The following is a 17,622-nucleotide window of genomic DNA, read 5'->3' on the forward strand; positions in this document are numbered from 1 at the left end:
CTGTTGGCTTTGAGATATTGGTCGACCGATCGGAGTCGTTCAGGGCAGCCAATGACCAATACATATCTGCATCTGATAAAATGCAACAATTTAATGAATTTTAACATAATTGCTGAACTTAAATGAACGTTTGCTTAAGTAGATCTGCACTCTGTCTGCAGAGAAACTCCTAAAAAAAAGCTTCTGAATGCAAAATAAAGAGTTTAAGTCGACTTAGCAGCAGAATTTATCAGCAGATAGCAGCATCTCTTTGTAGATTTGTAAACAATAAACGATAAGAAATAAATAAACAATGTAAGTGTAGTGGCCTTCCTGCAGTTGGTTAACTTCATTCTACATGAGCTGGAACGAATAAATCTAGTGAAGAAGAATATAACTATCTCTTAAATCATTCCATTTAATCATTAAATATGTATTCATCAGTTCTAATCTCAGCTCTACAGACACAGTTACTGTCTGAGCTGAGACAGGATGACCTCATGGTCCCTCAGAGTCTGGTGTTAGTGTTGCGCCCCCCTGTGGTGATGTGAGGCTCTGCAGGCTGGAGGGCCATGATGATGATGATGATGATGATGATGATGATGATGATGTCGCCCAGGTCTTGTTGACGCATTTCATTGCGTCAACGCTGTGCTGGGTCTCTATTGTGTTCTGCAGAATGTGTCCCCTCATCGCCTCCGCTCGCTGCCCAGAAGAGTGTTTGTGTGCGTGTGCGTGGCCACACAAGTAAGAATGCTTGTGTGTATATGTGTGTGTGTGTGTGTGTTTGTGTATGTGTGTATGTGGCGCTGCTGACCTGTGTGTCTTATTTCAGAAAGAGTCCCCCACCACCTCCAGGCAGTCCCCTGCCAATGGCCACTCCAGCATTAACAGTTCTATCTTGGTAAGGACCCCAGAAACCACTTAGACAGACCCACAGCCCCCCCCCCCCCCCCCCCCCCCCGGTGCGTCTCATCTGTCACCTTGATGTGTCCTGATATTTTTACATGTCTCTGCGTCCGTTTGAAGATGTTTATTTCTGACGTGTTGCAGTAGAAGTAGAATGAGCAGCAGGCGGTCGTGTTTGAGCCTAAAGGCCTCGTGTCCGATATCTCAGTTAACAAATTGGTGTGCCTGGTAAAGCCTGGTAAAGCTGCTGCCTGCTGCCTCACTGCTCCACCACACACTCCCAGGGGTCAGGGGTCAGGGGTCAGGGGTCAGGCCCACTGTGCACCACACTAAAACACCTGATCAGGTTGTTAGTTCCCCTTTGTTTCTCCGGACAGACAGACAGACAGACAGACAGACAGACAGACAGACAGACAGACAGACAGACAGACAGACAGACAGACAGACAGACAGACAGACAGACAGACAGACAGACAGACAGACTGTGGTGGTGCTGCAGCTGCTTTGCTTGCTCTGTGCTTGCTTGGTTGCTCCTCAGCCAGATCTGCTCTAACAGATCAGATCACTCTGATCTCTTTGGTATCTAGATTGCAGATGAGTGTGCATGCATTGAGTCCAGTTCTAATGTTTTAATGTTTTACTGTAGCAGTGATGAGTTATTGAACCTTGTCTTCCTGTCATGGCGGTTCCTCCTCCACAGGACCTGCCCTCCACCATCCAGCCCAAGGGTCGACAGGTGAATAACAGACTTTACTTTTACTCACTAGCTCCTTTTACTATGCTTGCATCCCTCCCTGTTAAAGAACTGTGTGTCTGGATTTGTCCCTGACCTTCTCTTCTGCTTCACAAAACTCATTAGTATAATTTGGATGAATTTATCAGATAGTTTTGTTCGGAGCGTCTCACACTGTCATTGGCTGAGTTCTGACCTCTTTTTAAATTATTAGAGAAAAGATATTAAACTCTGCACCCACTCCAAAATGTATTACATTTAAATTCTGTAATTTAAATCATAAACAGGTTGCAGTTGTTGAGCTGTGAGCAGACAGAACGCATCTGGGTTTAAATGAAGCTTTTTTTTTTTTTAGAGTGTTTCTGGAAATTAGTTTTTTAAATTTATTTAGAGAACAAAATGCTTCCCAGTCAGACTGGTATTAATGCAGATGCAGCAGTCAGTCAGTGTGTCTGCTGGTAAAACACTCACACAGGATCCTTCTCCTCATCTCTAACAACCGTCACACACAACACATCAAAGTTTAACACGCGCTGGTCACTTCTACACTTAAATATTTGGTGCTAGAGTTCTTCACAAGTTTAATATTTAAAATTAACTTCCAAACCTTCCAGAACGTTATGCATGATGATGCATACCAATAAATACCTTTTCTAAAAACAAAGAGACCTGGTCCAGAAGGAACCCGAACACATTCAGAACCAGTCTGATATAGACCGGAAATCAGTATGATGTTCCGCCTATAATCAGAGTAAATATGAGATCCACTTGATCCACTCAGGCAGAACTGCAGCTGTTGATTCATGAATGTTCCATATTGTTATTTTGCTATATTTAAACCTGGTGTCTCACAAAAAAGTTGCTTTAATGTCCCTGGAAGACAAAATTATCTGTGTCAAAATCTGCTATAAAATTATATATTTGTAATCTTGAGCTAATAGTGAATGAATCATTGTGAGTGACCCCGTTGTGTCATCAGACCTTCACCTGTAACTCTGTGTAGTAATAACGGCACAGGCATTGTTGACCCCTGCAGAGCCTAGAGACCCCCCCCCCCCCCCAGTACTGACCCCTGCAGAGCCTAGAGACCCCCCCCCCTCCCCCAGTACTGACCCCTGCCATATATCAATTCATGGGAAACATCTCCATCAGTCCACCTTAACCTTTGAACCTTTGTGTCTATAACTGTCCTCTCATCACATCACACTGTCTTTATGTCAGCTAAAGTTTTCATCCTGTGAGATAATAATCCCAGTCCCATCCTGACCCTGAGCTGTGTCTCTGTCAGCTGTACTGTTTGAGTTTATGAGGGATGCAAATGGTATCAAAATGAGAAACAGGACTCTTAACATGACGTGATGTGTCACTTCACCAGTATTTGACAAATGCTGCTGTAGGACTTTTTTTGTGCATAAATCAAATCATAGACAAAAACACAAGTTTAGAAGGCCGAGGCACGTAAACACTCATGTTGTTTTTCAGTCAAAGTCGGAGACAGAAATGTACAACTTCTGACCTCAAACTGTTCCAAACATAAAATAACATGGCTTATTGTGACAAACTATTTGTTTCAGTTGATTGATTACTGTTTAAAATGTGCACCTGCATGTGTGCTGCTATTGTTATGTGACATCAGAAACCTCCTTCGTCAAGTCAGGTAGATGGATTTGCCTCAAAAAGTAAGGACATTGGGACTGGGCCTCTAGCTCTCTCTATTAAAGGGTCTTGTTCCAGCAGCAGGTCCTGCCAGTAGAGGGCAGCAGAGTCCACACTAGGTCTGACATCACAAGCTCTGCACAGCTTCATTCACCTCCATCACATCATAATGTACTATGTTTGAAGTACATTTTACATGTTTACACAGATAACACTACTTTCTGTTGCTCCATAAGAGGACCCCCCCCCATTTCCCCCTCGGCCTCCATACTGCTGTTTAGATATTGCATTGCCGTTCTTCTGCATGATGTGTGTGATGCTTTCACATCCTAGATTGTATCCAGACCTCCAATCAAGGACAAACTGTCTGTGAAGGTAAGAGACAGCCTCTCCCGTCCCCCCAACTCCTAAAAAAAGAAACAACAATCTGTATATTTTAGTCCCAAACACTTTGACAGAAACATCCTCAAACAGCTGCGAGGTTAAAAGTGGAATAAAGAAGATAATGACACATAAACAATGCCTGTGCCGTAATTACCAGTGTTAGAGGCTCATTAATAGCCAGCAGAGTCTCAGTTTATCTCACTGGAGGAACTCGTCCATGGAAACCAGTTTCCAGTCGTCCCCCTCTGTCTAGCCTCTCCTCTGCCTTCTGTCAACTCTTTCTCTTCCATTCAACACTTCATCACGCTCTTCTTTCCCTTCACACACCTCGGACCGTTTGGGACCCCCCCAGCCCCTCCTCCGCCCCCCCGCCCCCCCTCAGTAGCCCACCTGTATAACATCTGCCCTCCCGTCCACAGATCTATGTGAGGGCTCAGTTTGAATACGACCCGTCCAAAGACGAGCTCATCCCCTGCAAGGAGGCCGGCATCCGCTTCCAGGTGGGCGACATCATCCAGATCATCTCCAAGGACGACCACAACTGGTGGCAGGGCAAACTGGAGAACACCAAGAACGGCACGGCGGGACTCATCCCGTCACCAGAGCTGCAGGAGTGGTGAGGAACACACAGAGTACAGCAGAGATCAGCTCAGAGATTATAGTCTCTTCACACCTGGAATAACATGCAGCCTGCAACATGCAACAAGTGATAGAGACAACATGTAGGATTGTATCATCCACTATGGATATTATATATAATATAATAAATATATATTATTATAACACTATGTTGTCTCTCACTGGTTTCTGTAACATGAGGAATCATTTTTAAATAGTAATGTTTAAAATGGAAATATACAACAACTAGCTATCTAAGCTAGCAATCCTAGCTTTGGTTAGATTATCAGACACAGTGAACCATAGATGATGAATTCTGGCCACCACTGTTGGCTGACTGCTAGTAAATGTTAATTTAATTTACCCAGGTTTGTCTGCATAGTGTAATGGAGGCTGATGGGGAACCGATCTTAATGCACAAGGTGACAGTGACGGTAATCTGACAGCTATAACACACAGAGCTGCCTACAGGTGGTGAACCCCACCTGATAAAGTCAGCCAAGCTTTATGGAAACATTAAAAACCACACAGACTGGATATATTCCTTCACATGTTTCAGGAAAACCAAAAGCCAAAGTTATTTGACACATTCCTCAAATATTTCTACAGATGTTTTCCAAGATTCCCACACGTTAGCGTACAGGCTGCTGAGAGAATGTGACCATAAGGTCCAGGAACATCCAGATATGGTCAGAGTGGTCCACTAGTGATGGGAGCCACCAGGATGCATTTTAATACTGTTGAAGGTCTGCACAGTTCACAGAAACCATTCCTCCACATAAATGTGACACTATGTGTGTGTGTGTGTGTGTGTGTCAGGCGGGTGGCATGTATAGCGATGGAGAAGACCAAGCAGGAGCAGCAGGCCAGCTGCACCTGGTTCGGCAAGAAGAAGAAACAGTACAAAGACAAATATCTGGCCAAGCACAACGCAGGTACAGCATGAACACATTCATTATGATTCATTAGCATGCATGAGACCAGATACATGCTGCAGACCAAGGTTATAATAGTTTTGGATTTTTCATCAGTTTTAGTTTTAATTTCGTTGTGAATTTTTGTTTTCAAATTCAGTTAGTTTTAGTTAGTTTTTAGAGTGAGTTTGCTAGTTTTAGTTTTTATTAGTTTTAGTGTTAGTTTTAGTTTTTTTGTAATGGGTATGTGCGTTTATTTCCTTTGGTTTATCATCTCAGCCCCAATAAGGTTATTAACTCTTACAGTTCTGGGTGTTTTGAATTTTGGTTCTAGTGTAAACATCCCAGTCTCAGTAAACATATTCACCATGTGTTGCATGTTCAAATAGAAACACTGAATTATGAATGAAAAAAGTTAACAAAGACGAAAACTAAGGACATTTTCACTATAATTTTAGTTAGTTTTAGTTAGTTTTGTAACCACACAATACAGTTTCAGTTAGTTATCGTTTTTGAAAAAACTCTTGTTTTTATTTTTATTTCAGTTAACAAAAATGTTTTTTCAATTTTAGTTTTCGTTATTTTGTTAGTTTTCGTTAACTATAATAACCTTGCTGCAGACACTCACTGCATGTGTGCATTTATGTAATGTTTACACAAGAGTGTGTGTGTGTGTGTGTGTGTGTGTGTGTGTGTGTGTGTGTGCGTGTGTGCGTGCTGGGAGCATGTGTGTCTGTCCGTCTGTCTGTTGGTTGCTTGTCTGTAACAGGATCTGGTAGCCTTCCTCTCCAGTAGCAGCTCAGCAGCAGGGATGACAGGAAAAGCTGCCAGTGAGGCAGAAATCTGATCCCAGCTCGGAGCGTTTAGAGAAATGTTCAGCTGGAGGAGGACACATCTCTGTTTCCAGGCAAAGTTTTAAATAACAGGCCTGATGAGGATGTTTGCTGTTGTGTGTTCAGAGACTAACATGTGATATCAGATGCTCTTTATGTTGAGCAGCGTCTGGGCACACATGCAGCACATACTGTAGAATATCAGCCAGGTGTTGTGGGTAAAAACTTCTCACGTGTGTTTGAGACCTGAGCTGTGACTGTAAGGTTACTCAGGAGGGTTCAGTGCTCAGACAGACAGACAGACAGACAGACAGAGAAAGGTTTTTGTTTGCTGTTAGTCTTGACACCAAATAGATTGTGTAGAGGTAAAATAAAGGACTGGCGTCTTGTCTGAAGAAACTAATGACATTGTGTTTTTGTGTTCAATAATCAGCTGATTTGTGAGGAATAAGAGCTTTTTAAGTGTTGGCTGTATCAGTTCTTCAGGAGGTGTGAGACAGGTCATGAAAGAGAGACATATAAACAGTTAAAGTAGTGGAATAATGGAATTAAGACAGTCGTTTCCAACCTTTTTGGCTTTCATCAATTAAAATGAACCAGTGTTTACCTGAAACCACCATCACATGGCTTTAACATTCACACCATGCAACATGTTAATATGATGCAAGAAAAAGCGACAAAATGTATTTATGTCAGGCATTTCAAAGCTTTTGCACAGTGAATAGAGACATCACAGACATACTGGAGATGTAGCTGAGGGGTATGAGGTGCCAGTCTCTGCTCTGGTTCTCACTAGTTCAACTGACTTTTATAACAAATGTTCATATTTTCAGTAGTGATTCAAATCAAAATAGTTGAGGACTAACTTTTTGTTGATAAACTGGTCAATAAATTGAGAAACACAGTATTTTAACAAGAGAAATCTGTGGTAAAAATGTCACAAAATTTTGTTATTCTGTGTTACAATGACAAGACAAGACTGTTGCTTTGCATGCAAATATTGTTTAAAATAAATGTAATGAAGTCTGAACAAGGTGAGGAGTTCAGAGTAAACAGCAGGCAGGAGAGGAGATGTGACACAGCCAGCAGCAGGTGTGTGTGTGTGTGTGTGTGTGTGTGTGTGTGTGTGTGTGTGTGTGTGCATGCATTATGTCTATATGAGGACCAGACTAACTCTATGTCACCTTTTAAATGAGCTCTCTGAGCAGAAGCAGAGATTTATAGTCACTCTGCAGCTGGAAGCACACAAACTGTCTCACATGAGGAGAAACAGAAACACATCTCACTCTTACTATTACACATTAGTACATGTAGTTTATCTCCCAGATGATGTTTTTAAATCTGAGCGTGTGTGTGTTTGTGTGTGTTTGTGTTTGTGTGTGTTTGTGTTTGTGTGTGTTTGTGTTTGTGTGTGTGTGTGTGTGTGTGTGTGTGTGTGTGTGTGTGTGTGTGTGTGTGTGTGTGTGTGTGTGTGTGTGTGTGTGTGTGTGTGTGTGTGTGTGTGTGTGTGTGTGTGTGTGTGTGTGTGTGTGTGTGTGTGTGTGTGTGTGTGTGCAGCTGATCAGCATGTCTACTATAAAAATGTAAACTATATCCATCAACGACAATGTCAGTTTTAAAAGTGACTGCCTTGATATTCTACAGCATGCAATCAGAACATGATAGTGATGTCGCCATAAAAGCATGAATGCATGAGTCCAGTCACCTGCATTCATTTAAACTCCACCATGACTTCACTCATCCTCATTTAACTGACAACACACTCATGAATTAGTGCTCTATGATCATATTTACTATGATCCATTCACCATCTGTTAGTACTAACCAGGGTTGATGCAGGACTTTCAGATTCTGGTATTTTTCCAGGAATTCTCGTAATAATTTATTTTCTTCACCTAAAAAAAAACACATTTTGTTTGTGTGCGTCTGCATAAAGAAAACTATTATACGCACTGAAACAAAATGCCTTCTATCTGCCACCTGTTAGTTAAAGGCAGATCTGTGTGAAACTCCAGTTGTAAATGATAAATATATCTGTGGTGCTGCAGAGATTACCCGCCTGCAGATCACATTCTACAAACTGAGAGAAACTCTTAGTGTGGTAAAATAATCAAACTATGATCATTTGATGATCTAATGATGCAAGTGTGATTTTCGTGGGAACAAAGTGCAGTTCATATTCTCAAAAACAGAAATTATGCAGCAAGACATAACCAGATAAGCAGGCCTGCATCCCAAAGTCACAAAAAAAATAGTTTCTGGTCTAAATCTGAAAACGTTTCATTATATTATATTTATTTATTATTTATCCAGGCAGCTCCTTATTTAGCACAATTTGCTGACTGATAGAAAAAAAAGGTTCATACATATTTGTATTCCAGAAATGAAGGCCTTTAAGTATTGTTTTGGTATGAAAATGCAGGTTTCATATTGGCTTTTTTATTAAAATATTACAAGGAGAACAAGCCTCAGGTATGATTAAAATGATATGCTGAATAAACAGAAGGTCTGACAACTCTGTGGTTGTCACCTCATTCAATATTTCTATATAATCTTAACAAATATGAAAGAATAACATAAAAAATATATATTTTCTGACCGATTATCTGGTGTTTAAAGTTAAATCCTGGTTTCCTGTGGCAGTGATAATAAACCCCATGTTAACCTCCAGCCTGAGACTCTCAGTCTGTCAGACTGTTGTTGTCATGTTCCTCCTCTGTGACGTCTCCTCATTAAACAACAACAACAACAACAACAACATTGTGCGTCTCCATCTGTGTGTGTGTGCTGTGAGCAGCTGAATCTTGCTGTTTGTGTGTAACATTTTGTAATTCTGCTGTTGTAACGAACATGTTATGATCCTCCTGTTCATCTCTCTCGCTTCTCCTACTGAACGGCCTCTCTGCATGTAAGTAACCTCCAGTGACAGCGACTACTCCTCTTCTACTCTCTCTCTCTCTCTCTCTCTCTCTCTCTCTCTCTCTCTCTCTATCTCTCTCTATCTCTTTTATTCACCCTGTAGATTAAAGCAGCTGTCACTGCCAGCGTTTCACTTTTGTTTCTGTTGATTTGGTGATAAAACAACAGAAGGCTGAGACAAAACTGAAACATGTAGTTTAGTTTGTGTGCTGTGAGTTTCATCTTAACCCAGTTTGCTCCAGCGTGTCATTAGCAGACAACAGTCACTAGTCCTGCTATTAACATACATATTTTCACTGGAAACAATGATTTTCTGTTAGTCTGCAGCTGACCTGCAGCCTCCTGTTGCACAGAGCACCAGTGCCTTGTGGGTATTGTATTTCACTAGTCAGCGGCTGCCGGAGGCTGCAGGAGCTCATGTTACTGAGGACACATTGTACAGTGAGGACCTCTAACATGTGACACGCTGCAGTCACCTCCTCTATTCTGTTTCATCACAGAGAAATGTTTACAGCCTCCAGCCAGCAATCACTGAATGACTGTTTAGTTCTTAGAGAGAACATCTCTGTTCTGTTGCTAAAAGTGGGACACAAGGTGAATAATCTGTGCAGAGCTGCATAAAGCTGTGATTTATTTAGAAGAATTGACCCTAAACCAAATCTTTAGAATAGATATGAATCAATAATTTAGTATTAAATCAATCAGCAATTAGTCATTTATCCACCAAAAGCTGTGAACATGTGATGCGTTTCTTTGTCGTAAATGATAGAAAACTGAAAATGTTTTGGTCTTTGACTGATTGTTGGATAAAACAAGCAATTTTAATGTTCTGTCTTGAGCTCTGGAAAAATAATTGTATGGCATTTTATAAAAACAATAAAGAAAATCATTGGCAGATTCATCTATCGATGAATCTGCCAATGATTTTCTTTATTGTTTTTATAAAATGCCATATTAAAATAATTACTTGTTGCAGCAGATTCTCCAGGAGAATTCAGGGTTCAAGGTTGTTTTTGCTGTCTTGTTGCCTCATAGGTGTTTTTACTTGAACTTTACTAAATGTTTTTTTATTACTGGTTATCAAGTAATGGCAAAGACTAAATATAATTGTCATCCTGGTCATAACTGAACTCCTGTCTCAGTGCTGCACATGTTCAACTTTTAGAGAAGGAGAAGGAAGCAGGAGCTCCTTCTGGAGATACCTCCACCATCAGCTTTACTAAAGAACTTCTGATTTTATTTGCCATGTGCAGACATTAGTGTTGAGCTCTTGATCCTGATTATTCTGGTCCATAAATGTCCACATCATAAATGATCAAGGCCCAAACTGGAATATTAAAACTGCTTGTATAGTCTGACAGTTAGAAGTTTATGTATATTCAGTTTAAAATCAAATAACACGAAGAAAAGCTGCAAATATTCACATTCATGATGCGAGAGTCATTGATTTTGTGATCGTTTTTTAATATATTATTGACTTATTATTTAGTGCTACTTTAGACTAGATGATGCTTTTAAATCAGATTATTTTTAGCTGGTTTGCTTTTGATGTATTCATCCATCAACACAGGTCCGTTTCCTGCAGCAGGATAAAAACATGGAGCTTTAAATGTGTGTTTCTCTATTCCTGCCTGACACACTTTGAGAAATCTGAACTTTTCTTGAGTTGAAGTGGAGCCGTCTCTTGTTCTAGCCTTTCTGCAGCTGGGCACAGATGTTACCTCAACATTATAGTTTCATGATGTCTGGCCCAGGCCCTCATGAACACTGGAGGAGTTTAGTTCAACAAGTTTTCATCACTCCTCATCATCTCGGCCCTCCACTCCTCTTCTCCTCTCTCTGTTCTGACATTATTCTTGTTGCCAGGGAGATTTATTATTTATTTATTAATCTGTTCTGACCAGTGACCAACGTCCTGCTCTCTGCACCACATACTGTAGTCCCCAGATGTTTGAGATGTTTGAGCCTTTAGCAGCCTGTTCCTTGTTGTTCCTTGTTGTTCCTTGTTGTTCCGTCTGTGATGTTCCTGCTGCAGGTTCTCTTCCTCACTCAGCTTCTCTCTCTGCAGTGTTCGACCAACTAGACCTCGTCACGTATGAAGAAGTCGTGAAGCTTCCTGCTTTCAAGAGGAAAACACTAGTTTTGTTAGGTAAGCAACAAATGATAGTAATTGATTATAGTATGTGCCTTTTATAATATGCCTTATAATGAAAAGCAAACTGACAATTTATTTTTTCCTAGACCAGGCCGACTACTAGGATCTGGAGATTAAAACATATAAAGATGTCTATTTTCCTCTTTTTATTTGTGAATTAAAACCTCTAGCAGTAGCTGGGTTTGGTTATTATGGGACAGGATGAAGAGCCAGATGTTTATAGGCTATGATAAACATTTAAGTTGACAAAAGATAAAAAATAATGTCTGTCTGTAGCCCGATTATGAATCCTCTTCAGGATTCTTCTGCCTGTGAATGTTTATATGTTTTATATGACCTGATCATTATTGTTCCACTTTGACTCACTGGATCAACACTTTGAATCCAAAAAACCTAAAGTTTCAGAACACAATCAGACTAAGTGAAGAATTTTAAATGTTGGTTACAAACCTAACATCAGAGGTAGAATGAGGAGAACATCTAGTTCTTTATGTTTTATAATAAATATCTCTGTTTTTACTCTATCATCAAACCAGAGTTGTCAGGAAACACGCTGCTGAAGGTTTTACAGCATCGTGTCAATATTAGATGTTAACTTTTCTGGCTGTTTGTGAGCAAACTGTCCTGTATTATGAAGCCCTGATCCATTCCTGTCTGTGTGTCTGTCAGGGGCCCATGGAGTGGGCAGGAGACACATCAAGAACACCCTCATCACCAAACACCCCGACAGATTCGCCTACCCCATCCCACGTAAGACCCCACCACCTCCTCCTCTATAGAAAGAGAAGACTCATTGTACATTCAGGAAGTGTAACTGTGTCCCCTGATGTCTCACAGACACGACCAGACCTCCAAAGAAGGACGAGGAGAACGGGAAGAACTACTACTTCGTGTCCCACGACCAGATGATGCAGGACATCAGCAACAACGAGTACCTGGAGTACGGCAGCCACGAGGACGCCATGTACGGGACGCGGCTGGAGACCATCCGCAAGATCCACCAGCAGGGACACATCGCCATCCTGGACGTGGAGCCCCAGGTGTGTGCTAGACCAGACTGTGTGTGTGTGCATGCATACAGGTGCATCTCATCATAGAAAAGTTTATTTATGTCAGGAATTCAGGTCAAAAAGTGGAAATAACACATTATATAACACTTCATGTCTTCATTTATTTAATTTATTCTAATTATAATGATTATGGCTGACATTTAATGAAGATCTAAAATTCACTGTCTCAAAAAAAAAAAGAAAATGACAAAATACCATTTTTAAAAGTATGTTTAACCCTTTATCGGGCAAAGAACTATATTTGGTAACTTCAGGTCATATTTTGAGAAAAAAGTTGCAAATTTACAAAATAAAGTGGCAAATCTACAAGAAAAAAACTTGCAGATTTAAGAGATTTAAAGTGGCAAATCTGCGCAAAAAAAGTTGCAGATTTACAAGAAAAAAGTGGGAAAAAGCAACTTTTTTCTCCCAGATTCACCACTTTAACCCTTAATAGGACACTCATTGAATTACTTGCAAATTCCAAATTTCAAACCTAGAGAATATTGGAGGATATTACATACAGCCAGAATGTGTAAAAAAAAAAAAAAAACACACGAAAATAATATTTTGAGAAAAAAGTTTATGAGATTAAAGTGGCAAATCTACGAGAAAAAAATGTGCAGATTTATGAGATTTAAAGTGGTGAATCTGGGAGAAAAAAGTTGTTTTTTTCCCACTTTTTTCTTGTAAATCTGCGACTTTTTTCATGCAGATTTGCCACTTTAATCTAGTAAATTTGCAACTTTTTTCTCTAAATATTACCTGAAGTTACCAAATATAGTTCTTTGCCTGATAAAGGGTTAATATGTAAATGTTGGCCTCTGAACAGTATGTCATCTATATGACTCAATACTTGGTTGGAGCTGTTTTCCATCATATTCTGCTGTATTGAGATGCAGCGGAACATATAAAACATGTTAACATCTAACCGTCCATCTGTCCCATCAGGCCCTGAAGGTCCTGAGGACGGCTGAGTTCGCCCCGTACGTGGTCTTCATCGCTGCACCGACCATCACGCCAGGCATCAACGAGGTACACACACACACACACACACACACACACACACACACACACACACACACACACACAGCATGTTTCACTCATTTACAGTGACACATTTTACATTCTGGTGAACTGTTATAATCAAGTGATTGTGTGGTTGACCCAGATGTAGTGTTGTTTAGTGTGTGTTGATGATGATGATGATGATGATGATGGTCAGTCTGTCCGTCACTCAGCAGCTGCTGCTCCTCACTCTGTCTCCTCTCACTCCTCTCTGCTCCTTTACTCCTTTATTCCTTTACTCCTTTATTCCTGCATGCTGCATGTTTGTTTCTCTCAGACACCCCGGTGGTGTCGGACGCTGCCAGTAAGTAAAGCAGGAGAGTCACAGTGGGGGGATACCTTTAAGTTAGTGTGTGTGTGTGTGTGTGTGTGTGTGTGTGTATGGTTGTAGTGGTTAGATATGTCTGGATGTAACAGGTTGACTGAGCTCTGCTGTGTTGTCGTACCAGTTTAAATAGAACAAAGCCTCAAACAGCATTCATTCTCACAGTAGCCACACAATAAGTAGATTTTATTTCAATTAATCATTTCATATATAAAATGTCAGAAATATCACATTTCCCCAGAGTGTCAGGTGATGCCTTAGATCCTCTTTTATGTTTTTATATATTTATATATTTATATGCGATCAACTTAAAATTTGATCAGACACTGAATTCTCTCGCTCAGTCAACCTCTCTCTCTCTCTCTCTCTCTCCCTCTCTCTCTCTCTCTCTCTCTCTCTCTCTCTCTCTCCCTCTCTCTCTCTCTCTCTCTCTCTCTCTCTCTCTCTCTCTCTCTCTCCTCTCTCTCTCTCTCTCTCTCTCTCTCTCTCTCTCTCCCTCTCTCTCTCTCTCTCTCTCTCTCTCTCACTTTTTCTCTCTTGTCCATCCTCGCTCACTCTCTTTCATTTGCCCACTCTCCCTCTCTTGCTGGTCCATCCTCTCTCTCTCTCTCTCCTCTCCTTTCTTCCCTAGCCAGTCCTAGCTCTTCAGTCTGCCTCTAGTATCTAATCACAGACATGATGTTAAGTCTTATTGTTTGTGTTCTCATCCCTCCATCCCTCTCTCTCTCTCTCTCTCTCTCTCCCTCTCCTCTCTCTCTCTCCCTCTCTCTCCCTCTCTCCCTCCTCATCAGGACGAGTCTCTCCAGCGGCTGCAGAAGGAGTCAGAGATCCTCCAGAAGACGTACGCTCACTACTTCGACCAGACGCTCATCAACAACGAGATCGATGAGACCATCAGGCTCCTGGAGGAGGCCATCGAGCTGGTCTGCAGCACCTCCCAGTGGGTCCCGGTCTCCTGGGTCTACTGACCTCCTCCCACCTCCTCCTGGGTCTACTGACCTCCTCCCACCTCCTCCTGGGTCTACTGACCTCCTCCCACCTCCTCCTCTTGGGTCTACTGACCTCCTCCTCTCCTCCTCCTGGGTCTACTGACCTCCTCCTGGGTCTACTGACCTCCTCCCACCTCCTCCTCTCCTCCTCCTCCTCTCCTCCTCCTCTCCTCCTGCTCCTCCCAGCAGCAACACCTCGGACAGACTCCATCATTCCCTCTAAAACAAGAATCAAACTAAAAACCAACCTCTCAACACTGCACTCTACGGAACAAACGCCCCTCAGCGTCCACCAGAGATCCTCCTGCACCACAAACCAGTCTGACCAGTCTGACCAGTCTGACCAGTCTGACCAGTATGACCAGTATGACCAGTATGACCAGTATGACCAGTATGAGGGGCCAGACGACCTCGTCTAGTGTTGTATAAAACAGAGTTTAAACTAAAGTGAATATTGTCATGTCTGTACTAGCTAGGAGGCAACATTTTGTAGATGATTGTTTTAAAGAGACAGTACTGTTCCCTCCTCCTCCTCCTCCTCCTCCTCCTCATTGTAGTCCTGTTGGTGTTGTAGTTCTAAACATCTGTAGAAAGACACTGTCAGCTCTTCAGACTGAAGTCAAAGCACACAAACTAACTGCAATGTCTCCTCACCTTAGACCATTATTACCTTATTTATTCTCTTCTGTTCTGTTCTGAGCTGTAACGCTGGTTCATCCTCCTGTTGTCACGGTTACCTCTCCTCCACCTGCAGGTACTGTCTCTTCTAAATGAATCCATAAATGTTTTAGAGATTTGAATGAGGTTATCATGCATGTGGACATTTGCAAGCTTCCATGCTGTCAGTCAGTCAGTGTTCCCCATGTCCCTCTGTAGACCTCCGAGAGAGAAAAGAAGACAAAAATATAAATATATATAATAAAAAAAAACATTCCAGCTGTTTGGAAGCCTGAACTCAGCCAAGAGAAGCAAAAAGGAGAAAAGAAAACCAGAAACGGATCAGAAACGGATCAGCGCCGAGGCAGACGTTGACTTGGCACCTATGCACATCCATTGCATTTCGGGTGACATTTCTAAACTACAGATTTATTAAAAAAAAAAAAAAGATTGACCATGTAGTGAGATGTGTTTGTAAAAAAAAAAAAAAAAAAAAAGATCTAATAAAAGTCTCGATTTTCTCTTTTTGATTTGTCATACACAAAAAAAGGAAGAATTCCACCTTATTCCTCATTTGCCATTTCAGAAATGTGATGTCCAAGAGTATTAATGTTTCATTCAAGATTAAAAATCGCCAAGAGATGAAATGCTGATTTTTATTCTGAAACTGTGTAAGTGTCTAAAGGAAGAGGAGGCAGAATGACCATGTATCAATACAAACTGTAAATCACTCTGCAATGATACAAGCTCTTCAGTCTGAACTATTTTTTAAATATATTTCCTTTCATGTGTTGGAAAAATGAATCTTGGAGTGGCTCTTCTTTTTTCTTTCACTCTGAACAAGCATGAGACCAACAACAATCTGAATGAAATGTCATTAAAAAGTTCTATCACAGCAAGAGGGTTCATATGTAGTTCAAATCCCACTAATAAAATTATACACCAAGATAATCAGTGGTGGAAGAAGTATTAGGATCCTTTACTTAAGTAAAAGTACTAATAAAACACTGTGAAATGACTCCACTACAAGTAAAAGTCCTGCATTCAAAACATACTGAAGTAAAAGTACAAAAGTATCAGCACCAAAATGTACTTAAAGTATCAAAAGTAAAAGTACTCGTTATGCAGAGTGGACCCACTCAGATTGTTTTATGTGTTCTAAATATATTATAAGATTATTTGTATTGATGCATTTATATAAGTAGCATTTTACTGTTGTCCAGATAGGACTAATTTTAACTACTTAATACACTGTTATGTTTTATAAATGTGTAATCATATTAAATATTTTTTCATGCTGAATCTGAAAAGTAACTAAAGCTGTCAGCTAAATGTAGTGGAGTAAAAAGTACAATATTTGCCTCTAAATGTAGTGGAGTAAAAGTATAAAGTCACATAAAATGGAAATACTCAAGTAAAGTACAAGTAACTCAAAATTGTACTTAAGTACAGTACTTGAGTAAATGTACTTAGTTAATTCCCACCACTGAAAATAACAGAATGTCATGAAAAATTAGCAAATTCCGTAAAAAAGTCATATTATAGTATGTCGTCCAAATTTCATAAAAAAGGGTCAAAGTATATTATGTCTTCAAAAATCTCCTAAAGATAAACAATTTACAAAATAAGCAATAATGACAATGAAAAATGCTAAGTTGAGCCCTGAAACAGACTTTTCCAGTGTGAGTAAATGAAAAAATAAATAAATATTTATACTTTATAAATAATAAAAGTGCAGGCTGACAGATATTTGGGCTCAGCTGACCTCTGACCTCTGGGAGAAGAGCTGCGTTTTGTCATTTCAATCAATCCGATCGAGTGATTAGACTGAAGAACAGCCTGAACACTGTTCCACCGTTACATAACCCCAGAACATTAACGTCTGACTGAGGACAACTGGGTTTAGTTTGGTTTTTATCCAGAATGAGTATGAAGACTCAGGACTAAAGGCCTGAGCATGTGTTTATCATGAAGAAGTGTTATAACAGCAGGCTTCTTATATAATATATCCCTCTCTAATGTTTGCTAAGAAAATAGAAACGTCTTATTATATTAGATAACTATAGTGCCCTACAAAGCTTAACAGCAGTAACTACATTTTTAAAGCAGTTTTTCTCAGTTTTACTCTGCGTAGTTACTGCAGTGAGGCTTTGTAATTATTATTATTATTATTATTAAGGCAGAATACTACGGCCCTTTTTATGACTTTCCAAGATTTTTCTTTGACATATTTGACTTTGGGGATTTTTTTATGGCATACTATACTATGACTTTTTTATATAAATCAAAATTTTATGTGAAATTATACATTGGCTTTTTACTATGCTTGTTTTCAATTTTTATTACATATATTGTAACTTTTTTAGGCATTTCATGACATACTATACTGTGATTTTTAATAACATTTAATGACTATTTCTTGATATTTTATGAT

General features: G+C 40.2%; 1 protein-coding gene across 3 annotated transcripts in view; it reads left to right on the plus strand.

Moving 5' to 3' along the window:
- caska (calcium/calmodulin-dependent serine protein kinase a) overlaps window positions 1-14,598 on the plus strand; it is a 53,942-nt gene extending 39,344 nt beyond the window's left edge. For all 3 annotated transcript variants that reach the window (XM_059342141.1, XM_059342144.1, XM_059342143.1), the window contains 10 exons: window positions 815-883; window positions 1,589-1,624; window positions 3,611-3,652; window positions 4,081-4,277; window positions 5,099-5,214; window positions 11,014-11,094; window positions 11,770-11,850; window positions 11,938-12,140; window positions 13,101-13,184; window positions 14,334-14,598. In XM_059342141.1, the coding sequence (XP_059198124.1) occupies window positions 815-883; window positions 1,589-1,624; window positions 3,611-3,652; window positions 4,081-4,277; window positions 5,099-5,214; window positions 11,014-11,094; window positions 11,770-11,850; window positions 11,938-12,140; window positions 13,101-13,184; window positions 14,334-14,510 (1,086 nt within the window). In that variant the 3' untranslated portion in view covers window positions 14,511-14,598. The remainder of the gene's footprint in view (window positions 1-814; window positions 884-1,588; window positions 1,625-3,610; window positions 3,653-4,080; window positions 4,278-5,098; window positions 5,215-11,013; window positions 11,095-11,769; window positions 11,851-11,937; window positions 12,141-13,100; window positions 13,185-14,333) is intronic.
- The last annotated feature ends 3,024 nt before the right edge of the window (window positions 14,599-17,622 follow it).

Source organism: Centropristis striata, chromosome 10 (assembly GCF_030273125.1).
Source record: "Centropristis striata isolate RG_2023a ecotype Rhode Island chromosome 10, C.striata_1.0, whole genome shotgun sequence".
Classification (NCBI taxonomy): domain Eukaryota; kingdom Metazoa; phylum Chordata; class Actinopteri; order Perciformes; family Serranidae; genus Centropristis; species Centropristis striata.